At 40.3% G+C, this 27992-nt stretch overlaps 1 protein-coding gene across 10 annotated transcripts in view; it reads right to left on the bottom strand.

The window, feature by feature from the left end:
- The window catches only part of LOC140486348 (transducin-like enhancer protein 4), a 223372-nt gene that overhangs the window by 90060 nt on the left and 105320 nt on the right, over positions 1 to 27992 (bottom strand). For 3 of the 10 annotated variants that reach the window (XM_072585367.1, XM_072585387.1, XM_072585418.1), the window contains one exon: positions 868 to 1051. In XM_072585367.1, the coding sequence (XP_072441468.1) occupies positions 868 to 1051 (184 nt within the window). Of the gene's footprint in view, positions 1 to 867; positions 1052 to 12470; positions 12507 to 27992 lie in introns of all 10 variants that reach the window. The other 7 variants (XM_072585377.1, XM_072585395.1, XM_072585427.1 and 4 more) reach the window with 3 other exon arrangements.

Here is a 27992-nt window from a genome sequence, read left to right as displayed (position 1 = left end):
AACAAAAGGCTCTTTTATTTAATATATTTGCGTACATTTATTAAAGCAAGGAGTTTAGTTCGGATTTTGAGTGTGAAAAGCAGCTGGTGGATTTGCTCTAGTGGAGAAAATTTGCAGTGATCCTCAAAGAGCCTTTGGTAGAAAGCAGTTAGCAGAATTAGCTTGGAAGGTGATGAGAAATTAGTTGGGCATCTGTCAGCAATCCAAACAAGGAGCTGAGGCATCAACATTTGTGAGGTCTGTGAAAAAAGGTGAAAGATGACACAATCAAAAAGGCAGTGGAAGGACCCCCATAGAATCTTACCTTGGGAGAATCAGTAGAAATCTGAGGAGATTTAAAGTGAACTTCAGAGGGTAGCACACATTACGGACTCGTTCCGAAGGAAGTGAATGATCATTCAGGACTGCTTTATTGTATAAGGTAGTTCTTACGTGGACTCAAAGGCAGAACTGAGTTCATAGCATAAATAATTATAAACTACGACATTAAGTAATAGTGTTTGCATTGTTTAATCTTTCTTCGGTAATATATATAAAGATTGCTTTTGTTCAAAAACTTGAAATCCTATGGTGTCACTCAGCCGGTTGAATGGTTGGTGTTTGTGCTTTCTTTAAAAAGTAAGTCTCTAACAGGATCAAAACACAAGGGGAAAAAATCAGTTTAGGTTTTGTAATGCGAGGATACTAAGGAGAAAAAGCGAGACAGAGATGGTTTTTAAGATTCAGACCATTCATGATTTAATTGAACTGGTCAAACAGACTGAATCGTCTACTCCTTTCTCTTACGTTTCTAAATTAACAATCAAGTTGCCATTTCTAAGTTGCCAGCCTTTAATTGACAGTCTATAATCAATTGCAACTGTTTACCTCTTTGGTGGTCCGTGTCATGATGCTTTTTCTCATCTTTCATTGCACTTGATAATGCCAATAGTCCTGCACTGCTTCCAACTGATGGTATTCCTGGGGGCTGGAGTCCAGACGGATGAGGGGTGAGAGGTACTGGAAGTGCATGGCCATGGGATAGATGTTGGGCCTGTAACTGTTGCTGCTGCTGTGAAAAAATTAATTTGCATGAACATAGAATATGGAGAAATTAGGTATAGTACAGTAACTCAAAAAAAAATAAGAAATCACTTGCACAATTACTAAAAATGCACTTTTAAATGAAAGTCACAACATCTTTAGAACTGGATTTTCCACTTTTCTTACAGACCTGGACCCCAGAACTTATGGAAAACCAAACATGTGGATGTCATGCCAAATTTAACAGGATGGCTAATGATGTGTCCTTTTTTTTAAACCCCTTTTCCCACACAGCTGCCAAACAAATTGATAGCATTGTGAGCTGCTGTACAATGAAAACAAAATAGCAAAAGAGTCTAAAGCCATGGAACCTTGTGCACAGTCCTCAGCAACTAAGCAGGTGGAAGTCAGAAATAGAGCTTAGATGGAAGGTACACAGGGAATGATGAGGGAAAACAGGAGCAATTAGGAGAAAAAGAGGGAAGGAGGGTAGCTATGGTAGAGGGTGTCGAAATTCCAGGCAAGCCAAATTTAGCATGGGGGAGCCCAAAGGCTATCCAGACCGGCCACAAAGTGCTCCTACTCTAACTGACCCAAAAGACCCGTAAAAAGGCACTTAAATTCCTAACCTCAGATTTACAGTTTTCCAAATTCTGGGAGCAACTAATTATTTAAAATTAGGTTCTCAGTTATACAATGGTAGTTTTAATTTAAACATGTTCATGAAGTATTTCATAAAAATGAAATGGGCGTACACACATCACATTAGCAATATACTCCGAGAGTTGAAATTATCATCTGCTGACTCATTCCTGTCTGTTATAGAGGCAATTTAACAGTGAAACCCAAATGTCCATTTACAGATATTGCATGTTAAACCAATATAAAAATTGGGCTTTCATTCAGCACCCACAATTTTGGACAGCTATTTTTAACAAAAATATGTAATTGATGCTATACTATTATTTTCCAATAATAATCAGTTGAACATTGGTAAGATCAATGTCTTTTTAATGATCCAGTACCCATGATTACCCAAACAGATCCATGAGGTCAAATTTCGATGTTCCGTGAAATAAATTAAACACCAGTTTTGCAAAAAACTTCAAAACACAATAAATTAAATAACACCAAAATTCTGGATCTAAGTGACCATGTGCTGTATATTCTTTTTCCTGCTCTATAAACATTTACAATAGTTTGTATTTCAACTCCCCATTCCTTCAAATTGATGGTTCCACTCGCAATGACACATGATCACTAAGGGATTGAATTGGATTTTTTAATCATGTAGCTCGTTTGAAATTGTAGAATTGTGAAAAATATCACAGTTTTAAAGGGACCATAAACCCAGATTAAAAACAATCAGACTTCAAACTACAAAATGCAGAAGTAATTCATTTTGCATAAAGCAGCACATAAACTAAAATTGAAGGACTATTTTATTAATTTGAGTCAATTACTCTGTGACATTCAGAATAATATAGTCAAAGTACTCCAAAGGAAACAAAACATGTTACTGAAGGAAGGTGTCGTAAAATAGGCCTCAACTTTGCATTTCCAAAATTAATTTACTGAAGAAATGAGCAGTATCTCAGAAACTACCTCCACAGCATCCATGGCATAGCAATAGTTAACATGTGAGAAAAGTGAAGTAAATGACCCAGAAAGGAACCCGATCGCAGCCAACATTTAAAGTCCTCAACGTCCTTAGCAGCACTTCAGCAAATTACTAAAAAAACCTGATGTAGCAGAGGTTCAGGTCCTTAGGTTTGCTCAATAATGGCGAAATAATTATGCACTCTGTGCACGTTTGGTGTTGCTCGAATAAAAGCTAAAGGTTTGCCCTTGTACTCTTTGGTATCCAGTGAGTCTATGTTGTGACAGGTTTATTTGAGTGGGACTATGATGCGTGCGCCAGTAAGTGAACTGACAAGAGTTTAAAGTCTGTTTTACCAGTACACTGGCAACACAGAAAAACTCTCAAGAGGTTAGTATTTGAGCACTTGACCTCAGCCAGAGCAGTAAGGAGCTCTGTGGGTGGACTGACAATTGGTGGGTAGATAGTTGGTTGATGCTGTTGTGTGATGGGGGAGGGGAGGCAATGTGTGGTGGTGAAAGAAACTGAAATTAGCGTATATACTGAATATATAATGAATCATATCAAAGCCTGAGCATCAAATCCATTAGGATCCTTTCAATCAACATTAGGATTATAATATATTTGTACATTTAAGTAAATTTGACTACATATTAAAAGTCCATCTTCAATATTAGCTTCAGTACATTAGCTTCAATGAGCTGTGGCATAACTTAATTTAGTTGAAAATGCAACTATTTATTTCACTGGAGCAAACTATTGTAATTATTTCTTGAACAAAATATACTGAGATATACACATTTTTTAAAAAATGATGTTTATATATAGAATTCAAACCTAAAAGAATATTGACTGAATTTTGAAATCAGTGATGAAGCAATGACATTCACCACTGATTTAGCATAAAGCTGTGCATAAAGAACTATCATATATCTATGCTGTTGACTTCCCCTTTCTTTTTGGCAGTTTAAATTGAACACCTAGTCAAGAGGATCTCTAGATATACAGTAGCAACAATGAAACATTCTCAAACACAGCAAACTGGGGAGTTGAATAATTAAAATCTCTTTAGCATCTAATCTTAAAATCTATATAGCAAAATAAGTTTTTTTTTATACTTTAATACAATGATATTTTTAAAGAACAGATTTTTTTTTAAAGTTACGGATTTTTATCATAATGGAAACATTGCACTTTCCACAGCTACAAAATTAGTTTTTCAGAGCCAATGTTAGTGTTTAACATAATTATGAACGCTACACACCACTGAAAACCCAGTTCCACTTCATTCCAGGAGGTTGCAACTTTTTCTTTACATGTTTGTGTAGTGGGACTAAAAGTATTTTCAGATTTTCCATTGACTGCTGTATAGAGGTGTTTCAACATTTCACTCTGGAGTAACACAGAATGGCTGACAGCTACTTCTGGGTTTCTGCCTCATTCTATGCAAATATCCTGAAGCAATGCTAAGTTTCAGTGAACTACAGCGACATTAAAAAATTATCAGCATTGGTTATGTCCTTCACACTGCAAAATTCAATCTGAAATTTGCTCCACGGGGAAAGAACAAGACAAAAAGCAACAGAAGTGCCAATAATGGACTGCAGCAAATTGTAATCAGAGTGCTAAATTGTTTTGTGCAAATTATTTTCCAGAGCACAGCACTACATAGTCATGTACCTCTCTGTGACCAAAAGACTAGACTGTATGAAGTGAATCTGTATAGATTTTTGAATGAATGAATAATGCTTTCAAATCCCAGCAGAAAAGCGTCAAAACTCTTATCTTGCTGAATTACAAATCGTAGATCTATGTGGGCTACATCCATTATTTTATACCAAATTAGTGCTTATAAATAGATATACATTGTTAACTGTAGATTGAGGTGTTCTAATTTAGAGATTTTCCACCAATTAGGCAACAGTACTTTGAAATTCCTGGCAAGTCAAAACTCCAGAAGAGCTATATGAAGCAAAACAAAGTGTAGGAAATACAAGAACTAGAAACGTGGAGTTGGATAAACTTCAGAGACCATATTGCCACAAAACATGTGGCCCATCAGTCACACTTGGACACATTCCTCCTAGTACAACAGAATCCCTCTGAACAGACATATTGAAATGGTGTTCCTGCTGTACTGCAAAATAAGTTGGGAGTGTAGTACTGGAAATGTACATCAGGTCAGGCAGCATCAGAGGAGCAGGAGAATCAATGCCTCGGGCATAAGCCTTTCAGCAGGAAGATTCTCTTGCACCTCAGATGCTGCCTGACCAGCTGTACTTTTCTAGCACCACATTCTCGACTCTGATCTCCAGCATCTGCAGTCCTCACTTTCTACTCTATGATGCAAAATAACTTATTGTCTCAACTGTGGATGTCAACTAATTTATTAACAAAAGGAAAATAAGATTGTGCATTTCTGACACTAATTGGTCATCAAAACCACTTTAACTTAAAAATTACAACACAATTTCTGGCAAGAAGGTGAAAATTTGCTCTGCATTAGTATTGAAAATTTGGAGGCAGAACATGGTATATAATCAAAATAACTGCAAGTCGGCACAGTGATAGCAATTTCTCTGCAATATGAAGCCAAATTCAATATCTTCCTTCACCCAAAAACAAAAGACAAAGAGTGAGCATCAAATAGCTATCCCCATATAACAGTTTGCAAATCACACCTGAAACCGAGTCAAAATGGCATACAGGCAAGTCCTAAGAGGGAAAAGTAGTGGAGTCAAATACAGAAAGCCAGCCCCCACATAGTGACAAAAGCACCGCTCATACTTCTAGCTTGACAAAAATATCATGGTAAAAAAGATTTTGAGCCTTTTTACAGCCCAATTTCATCTGTTCCATTAAGAGTACTATACCTGGCACAGCAACATGCAGCATAAACTCCATCCATTTCTTTCTGAATTTGATTACAAACTAAAGCCTAGATATGAAAATTAAAGATATGTTGTTAAGCCATTTTCAGAGAGGTGCGATTACACCTAATTACTGTGTGACCCCTTCTTGATCAATATTGAAAGCTTGTTTACATTTTCTTGCCAAATGGACAATCCAAATTGAAGATCTCATCTCCTCTCTACCCCTAAAAGCTGTGAATATCCAAAAGTCTACCTAGCTCTAAGGGAGCTAAATGATATGGGAATAATGTAGAAAGCTAAAGTTGAGAGAGAGGATCAGCCTGGGTCTTGTTGAATAGGTGAAGCCTTTGAGGGAACAAATGATTTATTTCTGTTCCCATTCCTTACGTTCACTAAGAAATTTTAATGAAAAATTTCAAATGCAACAAAGAGAAGGACTACTTGATTTATTCAATTGAATTAAACAGAAATCTTACCATTGAATAAAGAGACAAAAATACTGCTCATCAATGTACAATTCTGAAATGCTAAAAATACATATCTACATGACAATTTTACAAGAAGCAGTGACAAACTTTAGGGACTAGTGTTATAGGTAGGATAAGATTAGACAGGACCAGGTTAGATGTAGAAATACAAAATACTTACCCTGTTTAAATCGGAATCAGCCAACATATAGTATTTACGCTCACTGATAGACTATCTAATCATTGGAGCAATCTACCAAACAATTCTCACCTTACTCTTTAGAAATCCACAATACCATCTCTGTAAGGTAGAGCATAATATGCCTCTTCTGTCTGGGAGTAATTTTACATTATACATATGCATGGTGTGAGTTTATTTAAAAATGGTACCACATGAAAATTTACAAAAATGATTACAGAACATCTGAAATACCTTAGTGACTACATTCCAGGTTATACAGACAAAGTATGCAAGTAAAAATTATGTAGCTACTTCTAAGAAGGCTAAAGGAGATTTATACGGCAAAGTCAAGTGGGATAGTATTAAAAGCATTAACCACCTATTTAAAATTGTAAAGAAACACTCGCTAATCTTAACAAATACAATCCATAATGAGTTAACTATCCAACAGCCATATACTACATTGATGTTATATATTAAATAGATATATATACTACACACCTACAAACATTGTGCATGCATGCATACACGTTACATATTTACTGATATAAGCTGCATGCAGAGGAATGAGGGTGCAAAAGAAAAACAACTTGAATTTAGAAAGCATTCTTCACAAAGAGAACTGTCCCAATGGAAGAGAATGGATATTGAATCGAAGAAACAAAATAGTACCAGGGTTGAAGTGAAACTCGTCTCTTTCAATGAGAGTTAAGCATGGTGACAAATGGAAATCCAACACAGAAAAGTGCATGGAGAAGATAAAGAGGAGAATGGGAATTTTAAAATGTAACATATCTTGCAGAATGGGGAAACCAATACAAAAGTTCCTAAGCTTCACATTCTTTGTTGACAGCATATCATCCTTTAAAATGTGTAAATCTTTGATCAAGGGTGTTAGATATATCCTCTGGAATAAATATAGAACAGAACATAGAACATTACAGCGCAGTAGAGGCCCTTCAGCCCGTGATGTTGCACTGACCTAATGAACCAATCTGAAGCCTATCTATCCTACACTATTCTATCTTCATCAAAATGTTTGTCCATATGTTTAAATACCAATAGAAAATAATTGAAGATGAGATGTTCAAACTTTCTACCACTTTTGAATTACCTAAGAACCCATGAGCCCTTACAAGGCAGCATGTGGCTCAGCGATTAGCACTGTTGCCTCAGTGCCATGGACCCGGATTTGATTCCACCCTAGGATGACTGTCTGTGTGGAGTTTGCATTGTCTCCCAGTGTCTGCATGGGTTCCCTCTGGTGCTCCTGTTTCCTGCCACAGTCGAAAGATCGGCAGATGGAATGTTAAATTACCCATAGTGTCCAGGGATGTGCAGGCTAGGCAAATTGGCCATGGAAAATGCAGGTTACCAGGATAGGGTAAGGGGTGGGATATTCTTCAGAGATTCAGTATGGATTTGATGAGTTGAATGGGCTGCACCCACACTGTAGGGATTCTGTGGATTCTATTGCTTTCACCATGGCAATGATTTATCAATGTTAACTTGCCAATTAATCAGCACCTTTTCTCCCTGTTGCAGTTCTTTGAAATTTAACATTCTTTGGTTTGTCCTGATAAGCACAATTTGAAAAGCTTTGGCATTTTTTTTTCAGCAGTATACAATTTAGGAAAAGTCCTGAACTGAAACAATGAAGCCAAAGGATACTTTAGGCTTTGAGAAATTGAATAGAATTACAGAAAAAGAAAGGCATGTCCAAATGCCAAACAACTTCAAAGCTTCAAGGAGCACATGTTCCGATCATATTAATTGAGAGACATGGGGGACTTCTCATTGACATGACCATGAGCAAACACTACTCGTGTGATGCTACACAATAAAGACCTAATCTCTCAGCTACATTGAAATCAAATTCCTGTGCAATTGCTATAACTATTTTAGAATCTAATTGGTTTCTTGACGAGTGGATGTCAATATAACTCTGACATTTCTATTCTGATCATTACCATTCGAAAGTGGTTAGTTCCAGTGCTAAATATGATTTTATGAATCATTAGAACCTTCTATTCAATCTTACTAAAATCAAAATGTGGATATCACTGACAAGGCTGGTAGTTATTGTTCATTTCCAGTTGCCCTGAGAAAGAGGTGATACCATCTGATACAACTGAATGGCTTGCTAGACCACTTCAGAGGACAGTTAAGAACCAACCATGTTGGTGGGATTAGTTTCATAAACAGGTCTTACCAGGTTTCCATTCATAAAGGAGTTTATTTTTATAAAAGTCATTCTTTGCATAAAAATATCATTGGCAAGCGCAATTTTTTTTGTCCATTCCTAATTTCCCTCCAGAAGACAGTAGTGCACCACCTCTTCAAATATTATTGTCATTGTGAGCCAGGTGATCTTTTAGGGACAATCTGACATATTCAGAGTTAGCATACGAAGTCCATCTTTTTTTATTTCAGACTTCTGAAAAATAAACTGAATTCAAATTCTCCAAGCAATCATGGTGACATTTGAACTCACTTCTCTGGATTCTAAGTCCAAACCTTGGATGACAGGACCAGCACCAGGACCATACCTATCTTACTTATAATGTGATTTTGTGATGTGACTCCACATTAGGGGGTGTAGAGAGTCAGGAAACAGACATTCACACAGAAATTCAAGCACAGGTAGAAAAAGAAGTTTGTCGAGTGTGAGTATTTTAACACATATACTTGGGGAGGCAGAATTCTCAGAGCCAAATCTGTGTATTCCTTATACTGGGGATAAATGGTTTTCAGAATTCATGAAGCAGAGTTAGTGATGCATCACACTATCATTCCTGAACTCCTAGAGAGATAACTGTAATATAAAGCCACATCTGCAAGGAAGGAAGAGTTCTGCAGCAAAGGAAAATTTATGTTTAGACTGTAAAACTAAAGCACTAATCTATAGCACTTTGGAAATGCATGCTCACTGAAATCTCTAAAAAGAAAGGGTAAGCATAAACATAAAACTGCCAAGTCCTATAACAAATGCAGTTTTGTCCACAGAATAAATCTCCGTCATTGCATTTTTCCATTACTCCCCTTTCCATTACTTTCGTTTGGCTCTCCAATAAGGCCTAATCATTGTCCATTCTCAAGCAAGTCACTATTTGTGTGTAAGGCATTTTCTGTTCTCCTACTTCAGCTACAACTCCATATCTGTTGTGTGTGCTCCAGATTAAACTACAGCTGCACTTCCAGCGCAGTTGTGAATGCTTTGTTTTAAGCTCTTTATAGCTACCACTTTCTATCATCTTGAACAGCTCTTGTAAGCCCTCTTTCACCGGCAGTTACATTATCTAGATGGCTTAGTAGTCAGTCTCCAAGCTCAGTGGGAGGCTTGTGAGTTCAAATCCATGCAAGGATGTGCATATGATCTGTGAAATGTTTTGGAGCTTAAGAAATATTATCTGGGAGAATCCTGGGAGGAGGAATCAGAGAATGCAGGGAAGAGGTGGTAAAATTAGGAGGAGTCATGTCAGATCAGTTCCATAACATGGTCCCACCATTGGGCATTTCTCTCAAAGGAGACAGGGAATAAATGTAAATATTCTAAAACAATATTGAGGACTTTTTTACTGTTGGCAGCCAAAAGGAGTGACGGGAGTTGGTTAGGGAAATGTTTTATATACAAAGTGGCAGCCTAGGGCAGGGAAGGCAAGCTCTCCTGACTTTAAAAAAAAGGTCGGTCAGAGGGGTTGTTTTCCTCCAACAAGACAGATTTAATGCTTTTTTTAAAAAAAAACTTTCTTCACCTGGTGTCTTTTCCCCAGGATGGGAGATTTCAAGACTAGGAGGAATATTTTTAAGGTGAGAGGAGAGAGATTTAAAAAAGACATGAGGGGAAAATGTTTTTTACACAGAGGGTGGTTCACATGGAATGAACTTCCTGAGGAAGTGGTGGATGCGGGTACAATTACAACATTTAAAAGATACGTGGATAAATACATGAATAGGAAAGGTCAAGTGAATCCTTAGAAGAGTATAAAGGAAGTAGGAGTATAGTTAAGAGGGAAATCAGGAGGACAAAAGGGGGACATGAGATAGTGTTGGCAAATAGAATTAAGGAGAATCCAAAGGTTTTTCACAAATATGTTAAGGACAAAAGGGTAACTAGGGAGAGAATAGGGCCCCTCAAAGATCAGCAAGGCAGCCTTTGTGTGGAGCCACAGAAAATGGGGGAGATACTAAATGAATATTTTGCATTCGTATTTACTGTGGAAAAGGATATGGAAGATATAGACTGTAGGGAAATAGATGGTGACATCTTGCAAAATGTCCAGATTACAGAGGAGGAAGTGCTGGATGTCTTGAAATGGTTAAAGGTGGATAAAGGTACGTGTATGGAATGAGCTGCCAGAGGATGTGGTGGAGGCTGGTACAATTGCAACATTTAAGAGGCATTTGGATGGGTATATGAATAAGAAGGGTTTGAAGGGATATGGGCCGGGTGCTAGCAGGTGGGACTAGATTGGGTTGGGATATCTGGTCAGCGTGGACAGGTAGGACCGAAGAGTCTGTTTCCATGCTGTACATCTCTATGACTCTATGGAGTGATATGGGCCAGGAGCAGCAAGGTGGGACTAGTTTAGTTTGGGATTATGTTCGGCATGGACTTGTTGGACTGAAGGGTTTGTTTCTGTGCTGTACAACTCTGTGACTCTGTGTAAAGTCAAGGGCCCCTGCATACCTCAACAATGGCCATTACTCCTTAGCTACCTCTGCAGCTGCTGGTCATCTGATTGGGCTGACAGCTTCAGTGGGTGGGCACTACACTCTCCTGTTCTGAAAGGCTGACCCAGTGGCAGCTTATTTATGAGGGGCAAAAATCACAGGGGAATCCTGCCATCTGATCAATCACATTGTTTACAGGCATTTCTGACTGATGCCTGAACCAATTCAATGACAAAATTCTGCCCGGTTCCTAAAAATACAAACCCCAAATGTCCCTCTGCTGAAATAGAGAATTGAGATACCAAATCCAGACTTTCCTGGCATCACCCCCAACTCACCTTCATGCTAGCTGTCCCAAAAAACCCAATGATCCCACATTTTCTGGGTTTCCTAACTTGTCAAGAGTTCAAAAACTTCGGTCTTCCCAGTCTCATTAACAAAGTATATTTCTACTTCTTTCATGATAGTCACAGATTAAGTCTCTTTACCCTGTAAAACTCAAATTCTAATTCTTACTGGTGTCCTTGAATTGAAAATCTCCCAGATCCAATCCTTCTTAAATGCTGTAGCCATTCAATTCTTTCAGCAGGTCCAATCATGTCCTGCTTACAAACTCTGCAACTTTGTCATATTTTCATGCGTCCTCCATTGTTACAATTACAACATTTTCTTCCCTGATCAGTACAATTAACAGAGTCAAAAAGCACAGCAGGAATGGCTTATGCCCCTGCTCCTCGGATGCTGTCTGACCTGCCGTGCTTTTCCAGCGCCACACTTTTTGACTCTGATCTCCAGCATCTGCAGTCCTCACTTTCTCCTAGTATAATTAACAACCTGCCATCTTTGTTAATCTGCTTCGAAAAAGAAGCAAGAAAGAGAAATTAACTATCAAGTAAAAGATCATATTATTCTCAAGTGGGAACTGGATATATGCTTAAATAAAAGAAAGGATTGCAGGATTGTGAGAAAAGGTGGAAAATGGAAATAAGTGACAGCTGTTAGAGAGTGGGCACTTCTATGAATTTTTCTCCCTCCTTTCATCTCCCCTTTCCCAGCCTGATATGGATCTGTTACTTTGTTTTCATATGAAATCTTTTTCAGTGAATTTTCTATGTATTATGTATTTCTTCTACACTCCTAGAAAGATAGAAAAAGAATGGGAAAGGAAAGAGGAAGATGAATTTCCTTTCTCTTCATTTGCTCATTCAATTAAATCTTAATTGTTTGCATAAACTGTCAATTTCCTACGAACCATTTTCACCTTACCATAAATTCACTTGAAGCACTTCAAACTAATACAATTTCTGACACACTTTCAATAGCATCACAGTAGCAAATTTGTTAGCTATATATCTCCCTAATTGGCTACCCATGGAAAAGAAAATTTGTCTCCTGACTTAAAACAATAGTAAAAGGTGAATGGCAGGAAAGAGACAGACAAAGGCAAAACACATGTGCATGTGTAAGAGAAAATGGCCACAAAAGAGAGATCAAGCATGAAAAGCAAAGTCAAACAAGAGAGAAATAATGAGAAAATGTTGGCACAGTTGCTTATTGTAATTTTCTATGCTCTAGCATAAATAAAACACCACAGTATGCTAATTTGAAGAGATCAATTGGTAGATCTTCATTTTGACACTTCTCAAACTCACCAATAGCCAGCATTGAAACCTTCTCTTCTCTGTATGCTATGGTAGAGATTAAAAAGTTAATGCCAAGCACGATAATATTTTCTTCATACTGGTTTTGAAAATTCTCAAAGACTTTAAGAAAATACTTTGGCTCATTTCAACATTACTTCAACAAACCAAATAAGATAAACTAAAAAACTGTGGTGCTGGAAATCTGAAACAAAAACAGAAAATGCTAGAGAAATTCAGCAGGTCTGGCAGCATCTGTGGAAAGAAGAGGAGTTAATGTTTCGAGTCCTTTGATCCTTATTTAGCACTGTTCTGAAGAAGGATTACTGGGCTTGAAATATTAGCTCTGCTTTCTCTTTACAGATGCTGCCAGATTGACTGAGTTTCTCCAGCAATTTTTGTCTTTTTAACTGGTGAGTCTCAATAACAACAACTTGCACTTACAGAGCACGTTTAACATAGTGAAGCACCTTAAAGCACTTTACAGGAGTGATCAAAATGCATTTATAAAAATTGACAGTGAAGCACAGAAATAAATATTAGAATGTGTGACCTAAACTTGGGTCAATGAGCTAGTTTTCAACTAGCGTCTGACAGAAAGGTGGGAAAATTGAGATGAAATTCCAGAGTTTAGGACCTAGATAGCTGAAGACACAAGATCACCTGTGAGGCAAGGATGGGTGTGCAATAGAGGTTGTAACTGGAGGAATACAGGGTTTGATGAGGGGCAGAATTAGAGAAAGTTTCAGAAACATGAAAGGCATGAGGCAAGGGAGGGATTTGAATATGAGGATGAGAATTTTAAGATCAAGATTTTGCTGGATCAGGAGCCCATACAGCTCAGTGAAGACAGGGATGATAGGTGAATGTGACTTGGTGCAAGTTAAGATGTAAACAGACTAATAATATTGGATCAGCCTGAGCTTAAGAAATCTAGAAGAGAGGGTGTCAGGAAAACACTTGAATAGTCTGGTCTGGAGACAACAAAGTCATGGATAAGAACTTTAGCAAATGACTTTAGACAGAGCAGAGAAAGATTCTATGATGGAGCAGCATGTAAATGATTTGGTAACAAAGAGGAAGTTCAGCTCAGTATCAAACAGATGCAACTGTTATGAGAAGTCTGGTTCAGCCAGATCCATATAATAATTAGGCAAGAGATATTTAAGATCCTCCAGATTAGGAATGATACCTAGAGAACCTTTCAGACAAGAACCTTTAGTTGTCTCCGGCTGATGGCACCACCCATCCTAGAACTCCTCCCTTCTACTGAGTTTTTCTGAGGTTTAGTTAAATAGGTCCCGGAAAATTTGCAAGGTGATACTTGTTCATGCACTGGTCTAGACAGCAAGAGATGGTAAGTTATTCTAAAGTACAACAGAACACAGATAAAGCAAATCTTCCTCTCGTTAGGGATCTGGCTGTCAGTTTTTTTTCCCTTCGTTAGCCAAAAGGTCAATCACAATCTTCCAAACGTAATCGACTAACTTAGAATATCAAGAAAAAGCTTGGGAACCTAATACAGACTTATTGGAAGGTTTATATATTGATGATCAATCTCTCCAGCCGTATTATGACATATTTTCTATGGGCACCAAATCCTAAATTGGGACTTGAATCCAGAGAGCTGGCTCCACCATGCACCATGAAATGTCTTCAGACTATATCCAATTTCCTTTTGAAAGTTTGTACTGAACCTGCTTTTACTCGCTTTCAGGCTGTATAATGCACTGAAATCATAACACAATGCATGAAATAAATTGTCCTAATTTTCCATCTGCTTCTTTTGCCAATTATCTTAAATCTTCAGCATGGAAAATTTCATTGTTAAGTTTAATGACATTTCTGTGAATGATTAAACTTTCTTTCTACAGCTTTCTAATTAAATCATTTTTTAGTTAAAAATTGAAAGTTAAAAAAGTCTCGCAAAAACGAAAACTCATTTATCATGCAGATTGCCAAACACTGTTTCAATCACATGAAATTGCTGGTCCATAATGTGACTTTCTTTTGATGACTTTACATTTTCCAATAGCTGGTTTTATTCTTAGTATTAGTGCTGAACTCTTCCCTGTGTAATGTCAGGAACAGTGGTGCTGGAAGAGCACAGCAGTTCAGGCAGCATCCAAGTAGCTTCGAAATCATGTGCTCTTCCAGCACCACTAATCCAGAATCTGGTTTCCAGCATCTGCAGTCATTGTTTTTACAATGTCAGGAACAGTATAACTCTAGATATTATAATAGCTCTGTTTTCTTCCTTGCTGCTGCCACTTTTGATTAATTCTGCATAATTCTCTTGTCAACGACTTCAAAGCATCTGAATTGCTTAACAAATGTATTCAGTAGCTGGTGACAACAAGATTTCCTTCCTCACACTGCCCAACAATTGAGAATTGTTCTCATATGAGAGAAGAAGCATCATAAAGATTATGGGCATTGACATGTATTTCTACTGACTTCTAGAAACAAGGCAGCTCAGTCTGGTCCTGGCATGCAAATCAATCTGTACAATGAAAACAAAAATGCTGGATATTGCAGTGGGCTGGGCAACATTCATGAAAAGAAAGAAAGCTAATATTTTGAGTCTTGATGGATGAAGAGTTATACAGACTCAAAATATTAGCTTGCTTTCTCTCTATGGATGCTGCTTGATCCACTGTGATCGCCAGTATTTTTTTCGTTTTCAGTTCAGATTCCAGCATCCGCAGTAATTTGCTTCTACAATCTGTGCAATTGATGCAAATCATTGGTAGAGCACAGGCTCCTTTCTTGTATGCCACCTTGCCTTACATCTTGGAAAACAAACAAACATACTTCTAATGTGCATATGGACCATGAATTACTGCCACGGACACATAAAATTTCACAGCTTCTTTTCCCTGGGTAGGGAAGTCTAAAACTAGGTTTAAGGGGAAAGATTTAAAAGGGACTTTTCATTTATATAAATGATTTGGACATGTGCATAAGAGGTACAGTCAGTAAGTTTGCAGGTAACACCAAAATTGGAGGTGTAGTGCACAGCGAAGGAGGTTATCTCAGATTACAACAGGATCTTGATCAGATGGGCCAACGGGCTGTGAAGTGGCAGATGGAGTTTAATTTAGATAAATGTGAGGCGCTGCATTTTGGGAAAGCAAATCTTGGCAGGACTTATTGGTAAGTTCCTAGGGAGTGTTGCTGAACAAAGAGACCTTGGAGTGCAGGTTCACAGCTCCTTGAAAATGGAGTCGCAGGTAGATAGGATAGTGAAGAAGGCATTTGGTATGCTTTCCTCTATTGGTCAGAGTATTGAGTACAGGAGTTGGGAGGTCATGTTACGGCTGTACAGGACATTGGTTAGGCCACTGTTGGAATATTGCGTGCAATTCTGGTCTCCTTCCTATCAGAAGGATGTTGTGAAACTTGAAAGGGTTCAGTAAAGATTTACAAGTATGTTGCCAGAGTTGGAGGGAGAGGCTGAAGAGACTAGGGCTGTTTTCCTTGAAGCGTTGGAGGCTGAGGGGTGACTTTATAGAGGTTTATAAAATCATGAGGGGCATGGACAGGATAAAAAGACAAAGTATTTTCCCTGTCGTGGCAGAGTCCAGAATTAGAGAGCATAGGTTTAGGGTGAGAGGGGAAAGATATAGAAGAGACCTAAGGGGCAACGTTTCCACACAGAGGGCGGTACATGTATGGAATGAGCTGCCAGAGGAACTGGTGGAGGCTAGTACAGTTGCAACATTTAAAAGGCATCTGGATGGGTATATTTGTAGGAAGGGTTTGGAGAGATATGGGCCAGGTGCTGGCAGGTTGAACTAGATTGGGTTGTTATCTGGTTGGCATGGACAAGTGGACCGAAGGGTCTGTTTCTGTGCTGTACATCTCTATGATTCCATGACTCTCTGACTTGAAGGGCCAACTTTTTCACACAGAGTACAGCGTACATGGAACGGGCTGCCAAAGGATGTGACATTACAATATTTGAAAGACATTTGGATAAGTACATGAATAGGAAACATTTAGAGGGATGTGGGTCAAATGCAAACAAATGAAACTAGTTCAATTTATGACCCCTGGTCAGCGTAGACGAGTTGGGCCATGTCCATGCTGTAGGACTCTATGATCCTCTTAATGTCTATTAGAAATAGGAGGATCAATTTTGTTTTTGACCAAAAATGAAAGTAAAATCTTTAGATCTGCTGTAATCGACTGCAACTCCTTGGAAGCTGGGGAAGTATGTACAACATATGTGGGAAATCACCAGTACATTTACTGGTAACAATGAAACCTACTTCTCAAGACAAAAACAGATCTCACTATACTAAAAATAAATGAAGGCCAGAGGCCAAAAGTGGACTTTGTATCAATCAGGAAACACAATTTTCTTACTCGTGGGTCCACCATAAATATATGTGATCACAGCCAAAAAAAAACCCCACATGGGAGTTCTGTATTAAATGCAACGTGACAAACTCTAAAGCAAAAATAAGCAATCACTGCATCAGTGAAGTAAATATGATTAGAAGCAGACAGTAAAGTCAATTTGACCACCAAATTCAAATTTATCAATATGATGAAATACCAATAAAATCTATGGTTGGAATGTAACAAGAGTCTGAGGAATGCAGGCTGTGTAAGGCATATGGCAAAATTAGATGAGAAGTCCGCTAAGGCTGATCTCAATGGCAGAAACAATTTGCACCATCTTTTATGATTCTCAGTGACCTTTGTTAGGGTCGGGTGAGTAGCAAATTAAGGAAGATTATTGTTTGATAAGTGCTTCGTTGATACCCAACTTACCTCATTAATATTCAGCTTTCTATTTTTTGAAACTTGTCAAACTATCTAAACATCACAAAAATGTTGACAAGGACACCAGTGCAAGTACTTGGCAGCTTCAGCTCAATGCTTGCACTGAGCAACCTCCATGTTTGCAGACTCCAAGAGCATCAGCCACTCAAATCCCACATCCATGATCACTGGCATCTAACATGATAGCCTCATGACATATATCAAATCTTCCCTCTTTGCACTTTTCCCCCTCAGTCAGAGATACCAGGCTCACATGACTTCAGACTTGCTTTGCCGTTCAGTGCAAAGACAAATAAGTAAGCTTGTTATGACTGTCAGTAAGCTTAATTTGAATCAAGGGGGATTGCCTTTGCTCAAGGTTCCCAACACAGTAGGCCAAATACAGCCTCAGTACTAGACCAGGGGGTCGGAAACAGTCAGACAGTGACTTGGGTGATCAGAATATGGATGCTCTCCACATAATGAGTGAGGAGCTGAATGTTAGGCAGCCCACCATCCGTTTTGACTCTCTCTGACCAACTATGGGCTGCTTTCCCCTGGAATAAAACATAGGCAGATTTTCATGGAGATGAAAGCAGGTGGGCAAGCAACACTGACGGTATGCAGAGTTAGCGGTGTCAGGGGTTGGAAGTGGTTACAGTGTGTGAGGGAAGATGCTGCAAGCATTGAGAGAGTAGTGGAGCATCAGCCTTGATGGGAGATGGATACAGTATCAAAGTCAAAGTGAGCTTGGCGAGATGGCGGTGATTCTGTAGAACTGCTGTGGACAGCTCTGCCTAACAGCCAAGGAATACTGGTGTTTTTTGCCATCCCTGGCCAACTTATGTGGTGGAATTATTAGTTTAAAACCTTACAGAACACATATTTGTTAATATTTGGGATTGGGAAGGATACCAAAGGGAAAAGGTGCGAGCACGGTGGCACAGTGGTTAGCACTGCTGCTTCACAGCACCAGAGACCCGGGTTCAATTCCCGCCTCAGGCGACTGACTGTGTGGAGTTTGCACGTTCTCCCCGTGCCTGTATGGGTTTCCTCTGGGTGCTCTGGTTTCCTCCCACAGTCCAAAGATGTGCAGGTCAGGTGAATTGGCCATGCTAAGTTATCTGTAGTGTTAGGTAAGGGGTAAATGTAGGGGTATGGGTGGGTTGCGCTTCGTTGGGTCGGTGTGGACTTGTTGGGCCAAAGGGCCTATTTCCACACTGTAATGTAATGTAATCTAATCAAACAGCAGCAGGGAGGACACTCTCCAGCAGCACCTACCACACCAGAGACTGCAGCAACAACTGAAGCAGCCTCTCCTGAACCCCCTGGGACCTGACAGACTCACAGGAATTGGCTGCGGCAATGGAGAGACTTACCTTGAAAGTTGGGGCTGCGTTTGAGGACATCCGTGGGGAGATGCATGCCCAGGTCCAACCTATCACATCCATGCTGCAGAAGCATGAGCAGGAGATCCAGGGCCTCAGGGAGAGGCTCGAGGAGGTGGAGTGTCGAACTAAGGCCTCGGAAGCTGTGATGGAGTCCTCATCCAATTGGATCCAGGTGCTGGAGCGAGAGGTGTGGGCCTTGCGAGACCACATCGACGACCTCGAAAATCGAGGTCGGAGGATAAATCTCCAGATTGTTGGGCTCCCTGATGGTAAGGAAGGTGAGCAGCCAGTCAGCTTCTTTGAAAGCTGGCTCCGAAGGTTTTGGGTCTTCAAATTGAGTCCAGCAGGCTGCAGATTGAAAGGGCTCATTGGGTTACAGTGCACAGGTCACGGCCTGTCTAGTGCCCCCACCTGGTCCTCGTGCACTTCCACTCATATAAGGACAAGCAAAAAGTCATAGAAGCTTCCAGATCCCTGGGAAAAGATCCACAGGCACTGCTGTACAAGATGTCAAAAATCATGTTTTCCAGGATTTCTGTGCAGCTTTAATTTGAAAGAGGAAGTCCTTCAATGAAGTTAAAAAGAAGCTGAGGAACCTGGGCATCCAGTACTTCACGAAATACCCCGCAGTGCTCCGTTTCAGCCACAAGGACTCAGTTTATACATTTGACTCAGCGGATAAAGCTAGAAACTTTGCAGACACTTTAAAATAGATGGATCAGCCTGAAGAATATTGTTAATGTTTGTTCTCTTTTCTATCTTTCCCCATGTTTCTCCCTAATAATTTCCTTTTTGGAAAGCAGGGGTGGTGGGGGGGGGAAGACCTTGGAATAAGTTGTTCCTTTTTTTTAAATAACTGAATGTTCTGATGGGAAATTTTGTGGACGTTCTTTGTTGTCTCTCCCCCTTTTTTTTGTTTACTCTGTTTCTCTTTTAGTCACAAGTAGGGGTGACATGAAGCCGGGGATGGGTGGAGTGCTCATCCTGACTTTGTCTTTTTTCTGTTGATTTAAGGATCATCTCCTTGTTTTTTTTTTTGGCCTAAGGCTGGGGCACAGTCCGGGTTTGAAGGAGCTATGAAGGAGGGGTTGGGTTGGGTGAGTGCCCTTTATGGGTAGGGGGAAGAGTCTTCCATTCAAGGTTTTATAGTTGGTTTTCTTTGTAGGTTTTTGGTAGTAATAGTTGTTTATAGTTATGATAGAGTAGTTTTTGTATATATAGTTTTTCGACTATATGAGTCTTTATTTACTTATGCTTGGCGCTTTGTAAGCAGGGTTCCCCCTCCCAGGGGTTCAAGGGTCTCTGAAAGGGGATATGGCTAAGTGTCTTATTAAATGGTGAACCTGGAACATTAAGGGAAGTCATTTGCCTGTTAAAAGGAAAAAAAGTGCTTTCCAGCCTTAAGAGGGAAAGGGTTGATATCACTTTGTTGCAGGAAACCCATCTGGATGATGGGGAACACCTAAATTTACAACAGGGGGGTTATGATTGGGTATTATTTTCATCCTTTACTACTAAAAGTAAGGGATTGGCGGTACTTATCCAGAAAAATCTTCCGTTCATATTATTAGAGCAGGTGAAAGATGAGCAGGGACAGTTTGTGATACTTAAAGCCCTGATACATGGGGAGGAATATGGCATTTTAAATGTCGACTGTCCTCCGGTGCATCCCCTCAAACTTTTGATTAGTGCTTTCTCTAAGTTGAGTCCTTTTGGAACACGGCACATTATTATGGGGGGGAATTTACTTGTCTTTTGGATCCGACAGTGGACAGGATACCTTGTGGGCCCCCAACTACTTCTTCGCAGGCCAAGCAGGTGGTTGACTTATGCAAGGAGTTGGGGCTGGTGAATATTTGGAAATGTCCTCACCCTACCGGCAGGGACTTCACCTTTTTTTTCAAACCCACATAAATGCTACATGAGGATTGACCCCTTTCTGGCTCCCTCGGCCCTTCCAGATTCAATTATGGGTTGTAAAATTGGGAATATAGCTATCTCTGACCATGCGGCAGTATATTTGGAGGTTAAAGCCAAGAGTGAAGGGCTAGGTTTGCAACACTGGCGTTTGGACCCTTTTCTCCTTAAGGATTCCAAATTTATGGACTAACTCTTGAAGGAGTTTCAGGAAATCTTGGCTATCAACTCAGGCACGGCTAGTAGTCAGTCTATGCTACGGGAGACTGCTAAGGCCTTTGCGAGGGGATTAGCTATTTCTTATTCGGCTAGCTGAAAACGACTGAAGGAGGAACAGCAGCGTCTACTTGAGACGCAGTTGAAAGCCGCTGAGGCAGCACCTTTTGTGCGGCCTTCGGTGACTAAGCTACAGCGGATCAAGGCCCTCCGGGCTGCCTTGAATTCAATACTGACACAAAACGCAAAGAAAGAATTTGCTTTTGCAAGACAAAGCTGAAAAGTGTGTTGCTGGAAAAGCGCAGCAGGTCAGGCAGCATCCAAGAAGCAGGAGAATCAATGTTTCGGCCCAAAATGTCGATTCTCCTGCTCCTTGGATGCTGCCTGACCTGCTGCCCTTTTCCAGCAACACATTTTTCAGCTCTGATCTCCAGCATCTGTAGTCCTCACGTTTTGCAAGACAAAGGCTGTTTGAATATGGGGATAGGCCAGGGAAATATTTAGCATACCTGACTAGGAAAACATGTGCTACCTAATCCATTACTGCAATCAGGGACAGTGCCGGGGTCCTTACATACGATGCTAAAAAGATTAATAAGGCTTTTTGGAGCTTTTACTCTGAATTAGATTGGTCTGAAGGTTGTGAGGACAGAAGGGTTAAAATGGAGACCTTTTTTAAGAACTTGGACCTCCCAGGGGTAACTTTGGAACAGGGCACTCTCCTTAATATCCCTTTGACAGTTCAGGAAATATAGAAGGCAGCTAGGCAACTTCAGAGTGAGAAAGCGCCTGGCCCTGATGGTCTCCCTGGTGAGTTTTATAAGGAGTTTATAGGGATTCTGTCAGGGCCGATGTTAGAGATGTACAATCACTCCTATATGCATGAATGTCTACCACCATCTTTGAGAGAAGCTAATATTTCCTGTATTCTTAAGAAGGGGAAGGTTCCTGAGGATTGTGCCTCATACAGGCCCATCTCTGTATTAAATTCAGATTTCAAGATTCTGTCCAAGATCCTGGCGCTGAGATTGGAAAGGGTGTTGTCCCATATTATTAAAGAGGACCAGACAAGCTTTATAAGGGGCCATAGGTCCTCTAATAATATTTGAAGGTTGCTGAATATGGTCCAAGTTTGCCAGTAACAATCAATTCAGGGGTTGGTGATTTCCTTAGATGCAGAGAAAGCATTTGACTGGGTGGAATGGCCATATCATTTTTTATGTTTTAGAACTAGAGAAAGTGAGGACTACAGATGCTGGGGATCAGATCTTAAAAATGTGTTGCTGGAAAAGCGCAGCAGGTCAGGCAGTATCAAAGGAGAAGGAGAATCGATGTTTCGGGCATAAGCCCTTCTTCATTTTTAAGCTATGTTTTAGAACAGGGTTTGGTTGGGTGGAGGCTTTGCTAGGTGGGTGGAGGTTTTATATCGCCACGGTCATCACCAACGGGGTGAAGTCTGGGAATTTAAGGATTGGTAGGGGTAGTCAGCAAGGCTGCCCCTCTCACCGTTGTTGTTTACATTGGTGATAGAGCTGTGGCAGAGGCCTTTCATCAGAACATCCACATAACCGCTCCGGAAGTGGGATCGAGGGCACACAAGATCACATTGTATGCGGATGATGTCCTTCTGTTTTTATTGAACCCACTGACCTCCGTACCCCATTTGATACAATGTATCAATTCATTTGGGGCTATTTCAGGATATAAGATTAACGTTGCAAAATCAGAGGCTATGCCTTTGGGGAACCTTAAGGATTTGCCACAAGTTGAAGGTGGCCCTAAGTTTCCTTTTAGGTGGTCATAGACAGGGTTCCAATACCTAGGCATTTTTATTACCCCCAAGTTTGATCTGTTATTTCAGACTAACTTTGCTCACTTGCTCGACAATATTAGGCGAGATCTCCAGAGGTGGGAGGCTCTTCCAATTTCATGGCTGGGTCGAATATCTCTCATTAAGATGAATGTTCTTCCTCGAAAGCTTTATCCCATGCGTATGCTCCCTATAATGTTTCCCAGGTCAACACTGTGGAAGCTTATCCAATGGTTTGGTTCCTTTGTCTGGCATCATGGGCGGCCCCTCATCAAACTTACTAAATTGTAGTTGCCTCAAGGAGGGGGAGGAGTTGATCTCCCAGACATCAGGAGGTATCAATTGAGTTTCCTGCTCTCCTTTGTCTGTGATTGGGTAGGTAACGATCCAAACTCAATTTGGTTGGATATTGAGGCCTCCCAGGCAAAGTGCCCTCTTATTAATCTGTTATTCATGGATAAGATGAGGACAATTATGGACCACTGCCGGAACTCCATTGTTATTAGTACAGTCAAGGCATGGAGGGCAATGTGAAAGAGGGAGGGTTGTTTATCCAAGACTTCACCACTTACACCTATAGTTGGCATGCCAGGGTTCCGACCAGGGATGATGGACTCAGGGTTCAAACTATGGGCAGCGAAAGGAGTTTCTAGTTTGGGAGACTTGTTTGAGGGGGAGGTTATGGTGTTTTTTGAGCAACTGAGTCGCAAATACAGATTGCCCAGCAGAGATCTTTTGCATTTTTTTCAGGATAGGGATTTCATCCAGAAGACGACTACGCTTCTCAATAAGCCCTATAAGCCTGATACAGAGAGGTTGCTGCTACATTCCACAAGCACCCTTTCGGTTAGTGCCCTCTATCACCTGCTGGGTTGATAGAGCCTGGCAGGATATTAACCGTTATGTGAGGTCTGGGAGCAAGAGTTAAGAGTGGGGATCTCTTCTGAAACATGGGAAAACATATGGGAGAATACTGAAAAGATCTCAATCTGTAATAGGACATGTGCTACACAGTTAAAAATTCTGCACAGGGTTCATCTGGCACCAGACCATCAGGCAAAGTTTAAAAAAGGGGCATCGTCAGTGTGCCCCAAATGTAAAATAAGTGTCGGTACTCTGAACCCATTGCTTCTGGACATGCCACAGACTGTGTGTTTATTGGAACGCTGTGGTGGGAGAGATAGGGAGGGTATTGAGGACTAAAGTCAAAGTAGACCCAATATCTCTCCTCTTAGGTCTACCGAATTTACCATCTTTAGATGGGCATGGGAAGAAACTGTTTAATATTCTTGCATACTGTGCACGGAAGAATATTCTGATGAACTGGGTGTCTGAGAATCTGCCGGCTTGTTGGGGTGGCAGAAATTAATTATGGAGCACATTCCCTTGGACGTTTTTACAAACATGGTGCATCACACAACAGGCCATTTTATAAGACATGGTAGCTCTATTGGAGTTATTTGGATATAGATTTGTCAATTATCTTTACCAGAGCGTCTGTTTAACCAGGATGGTTAGGTTTGTCAAGCCCTGGGCACTCGAGAGGGTCTTCTGAGTTAATAATGGGTATATATACACAATGCTCCCATTCCCAGCATAGCTGTTCTGTAGTTTGTGTCTTTTTTTTTGGGTTTCTTTGCTTTTCTTTTTTTTGGTGTTGCTTTGCAGTGTTAGGGTTTGTTTTATATTATAGGGTAGGTTAGTAGTTAGTAGACAGTAGTTGTATTGTAACTTTTGTTTATTTTCTTTTTATGATACGGATATTGGTTATTGGTTGTATTTTTCAATAATTTTATATGTTGGTAAAGTTTAAAAAAATTGCTAATAAATATACTTACAAAATAAAAAGACAAAGTGAGTGTGAGTTATCAGAGAGAAGACCTATGGTGGCAAAGTTGAAGATATCAATGGCCTTCATCCCACTGTGCTGGCCATTCCTCCAGACAGTTGAGAGTGCTTTTAGTCATGTGGAAACCTCAGACTTGGCTGACATAGCAGGGTTGTGGCCTCCACTCCTGGCCCTGGGAGAACAGAATGTCCTACCTGAGCAGCATCCCGGCCAGGAGAACCTTCAGATCTCTGGCCAGACAGCAGAGTGTCAATTTATTCCTGTCTGCCATGTCTAGAGTAAATGTTAGGTACCAGGCAGGGCAGCTCCAGACTTCAGTACTTGTCTGGGTGCTCGCCAGCTTTTAAAGCTGGCAGGGATGTTGGGATGCTGGTGAATTCTGAGATATCCACTCAATAGTGAGTGTAGCCAGGTTGACCTCAGGAATATGAGTTCCCTGTTTGGGGCTGTTAACCTGGGCCAATCAGGGAGTCTGAACTGACAGAGAAGAACAGAAGTGTCAGACATCCTGTTCACTCAGAGCTGGATCAGTGTCAAGGACTCTCCATGTGTAAATTAAAGGATGACTTGGTGATGGGATACCGGCTTCTGTGGAATTATTTCAGTGAGCTGTCTGGGAATGCTGTGTGGCAAGGTGAGGCCACTATCTGATAGATGAGATGTCAAAAGGCACAGGAACAGCACTTAATGAAATGAGTTTGGTAAGATATAGCAAGAGAACTCACTACGCTTTATGGTGACAAGCTGTCCAAAAACAAAATCCAATACAACTCAAACTTTAGGCAAAAAAACCTAAAATTCAGCTCCATATCTTGTATTAACTGGTTTGAGCATTATCTTTGCTCAGCTAATAAGGTATTCAGGCCAGCATTTGAAAACCATGGGTTTTGTCAGTTTTATAGATTATCTTTCAAATAAGACATTGGGTGAAATCCCCTACAATGAATCCACAGGTGAGCTGGGAGGTGAAGGAGAATGTGTGTAGATGAGAGCGAGGGATGGTAACCTACTCATTCCTCTTGATTTGCTCAATTAAGTGCAGTGCAGGAAAAAAAATCGAGGATGGCCTTCATATTCTGAGACCAACTGAGGCTATTAAAGTGGCTACTTAAGGAAAAAGGCTCAAAGCTCTTCCAGCCAATGAAGCACATTTTAAAACATAGTCACCATTGTTCTCTAGGAAACACAGCAACCAATGTATGCACAGTAACACCCACAAACAGCAATGTGATCATCACCAAACATTCTGTAATTGAGGGATAAGATTAATCAGTATATTAGAGAGAATTCAAAACTAAAAGCAAAATACCATGAATGCTGGAAACCTATACTAAAAACAGCAAGTGCTAGGAATGCTCAGCACATCTAGCAGCATCTGTGGAAAGAGACACAAAACTTGTTTAGAGTTGAACGTGACTCCTCTTCTTTTCACTGGGTTTTCTCTGAGATAATGCCATAGCATCTGTTACATCACAGGTCTGCCATGTAAGCAGAAGGCCCTCTCTTTAATGTCTCATCTAAAAGATGACACCTCCATCAGCACAGAACTCATTCAGGATTGCACTGCAGTATCAATCTGTATTTTCCTATTCAAACCCGAAGTAGTTAGTGGTTGAACCCATAACCTTGTGATCAGAGGTGATTGAGCTACTAATTGAGCTATGACTGTACTGGCCACTTCATCCTTCTTCATGCCACTGAGAGTATTTCACCAGCAATACGTGGCTCAGGACATACCGTGTGGCCTAACAGCCAAGAAGACCTGCAGCCATTTGAAGTTTTGGGGGTGGGGAGGGGGGGGAAATTTCTGTGCACCCTTTGTTCAATGGAAGATGTAGGGAAAGGCAGCCCATGCCTTATACAATTATCTGCTCACCAGCACACATCCCGACCTCTACTTGCTGGGTTTGTCTTATTGTCCCTGGAAATCCTGCCACACAAAACTTTGTCCTGGGAATCCAATGGTGATGTACATCCTCAGGTCTCTTGCAGTACGAGCTGTGGTCACCACTCTAGGTGGTGCTGTCAGCATTAAAGAGCTGTAGTCTCTGATTGACCAGCAGTTCTATGAGGCAGGGCACTGCTACCTTACACAATAAGTTAATATAATAGAACTCTCAGAAATTAGTGAGCTTGGGATGTCCACTGGCTCTCCAGCAAGTAGATAGACATACCATTAAACTCTGACCTCTAAATCTAGGTAAGCATCAAACAACTTGAGGTTTTTACATCTAAAGAGAATAACTTAATTGGTTATTAATTTCACTACTGTTTGTGGGATCTTCCCATATGCAAAATGTTTCCTGCAAACATCTAAGTGTTTATAGCTTATTATTGCATTTGACACATTCTGAAAATGAAATAAGGTGTTCTTCTTCCCCTTTTAGAGAACTATAATTGGGACTCTTGATTAAAGAGGAAGAAGCTGCCTATCCTGTGCTCAACAAGCAATTAATGTGGGTCCCATTTAACTCAGTGGGCAACTTAGGGAAAGCCTGTGACCATCACTTAATCCGTAGATCATTATGTATTACCTAGAGTTCATTGTGCATTTACAGATTATAATAGCCTTCCCATGCAGTCACCTAATCAATACACACAACTAATCAAATAGCCAAAGTCTGATCACTGGGGAGCTTAGAACGAGATCCTGTTGATAGAGATACTACAATAATCAATTTGCGGCAATACTTCTCAGATTTGATTAGTAGGGGTTGGGCAGGGGGGTTAAATACAAAGTAAATATATCTTATACTAGAAAATAGGTAAGGAAGCAATTCATTGATTTTCTAAGTATAACCACGAGACAAATTGAAAATAAAAAGGAAAAATGACTGTGGGATCAGTCAGTGGAGTCCAGCTTAGCAGATGTAAATCCGGAAAGAAAATCTGTCTGCCATTCCATGTTGCAAAGCAGCCTATAATCAATTTTTGAATAACTCGGTCATTCAAGTTATAATGCTACCACTATTAAATTTACCTCTCACAAGGCGCCACAATGGCTCAATGTTTAGCACTGCTGCCTCACAGTGACATGGATTTGGGTTCAATTCCAGCTTTGGGTGCAGAGTTTGCACATTTTCCCCATCTCTGTGTGGGTTTCCACAAGTTGCTCCAGTTTCCTCCCACAGACCAAAGGTGTGCAGGTTAGGTGGGCTGGCCATGCTAAATTGTCCGTAGTAATCAGGAATGTGTAGTCTAGGTGAATAGTCTGGTAATGCAGAGTTACAAGGATAGGTAGGGGTTTGGGTAGGATGCTCTTGAGAGCGTCGGTGCAGACTCAATGGACTGAATGGCCTCTTTTCATACTGTAGGGATTCTATGATTAAATATTGTAAAAAGAAATATTTATAGACATGTGATAAATATGGGAGGAACTAATTTCTTGAGTTCTGGTGTAGACAGTGTTGAAGACAGTGAATGCCATTTAGACGTTTTTGTGGGACATAGACCCTTACCTAAGACCCACTCAGAACCCAATGGGATCCAGCATGCCTTCCTCTGAGTACTGGACCCTGGGAGTGTAAGACCATACAAGAGTTGCCAATTGAAGACTACTTGTTTGAACAGCAGCACCA

The sequence above is a fragment of the Chiloscyllium punctatum genome, chromosome 2 (assembly GCF_047496795.1).
Source record: "Chiloscyllium punctatum isolate Juve2018m chromosome 2, sChiPun1.3, whole genome shotgun sequence".
Classification (NCBI taxonomy): Eukaryota; Metazoa; Chordata; class Chondrichthyes; order Orectolobiformes; family Hemiscylliidae; genus Chiloscyllium; species Chiloscyllium punctatum.
This window is presented reverse-complemented; position numbering and strand designations above follow the sequence as displayed.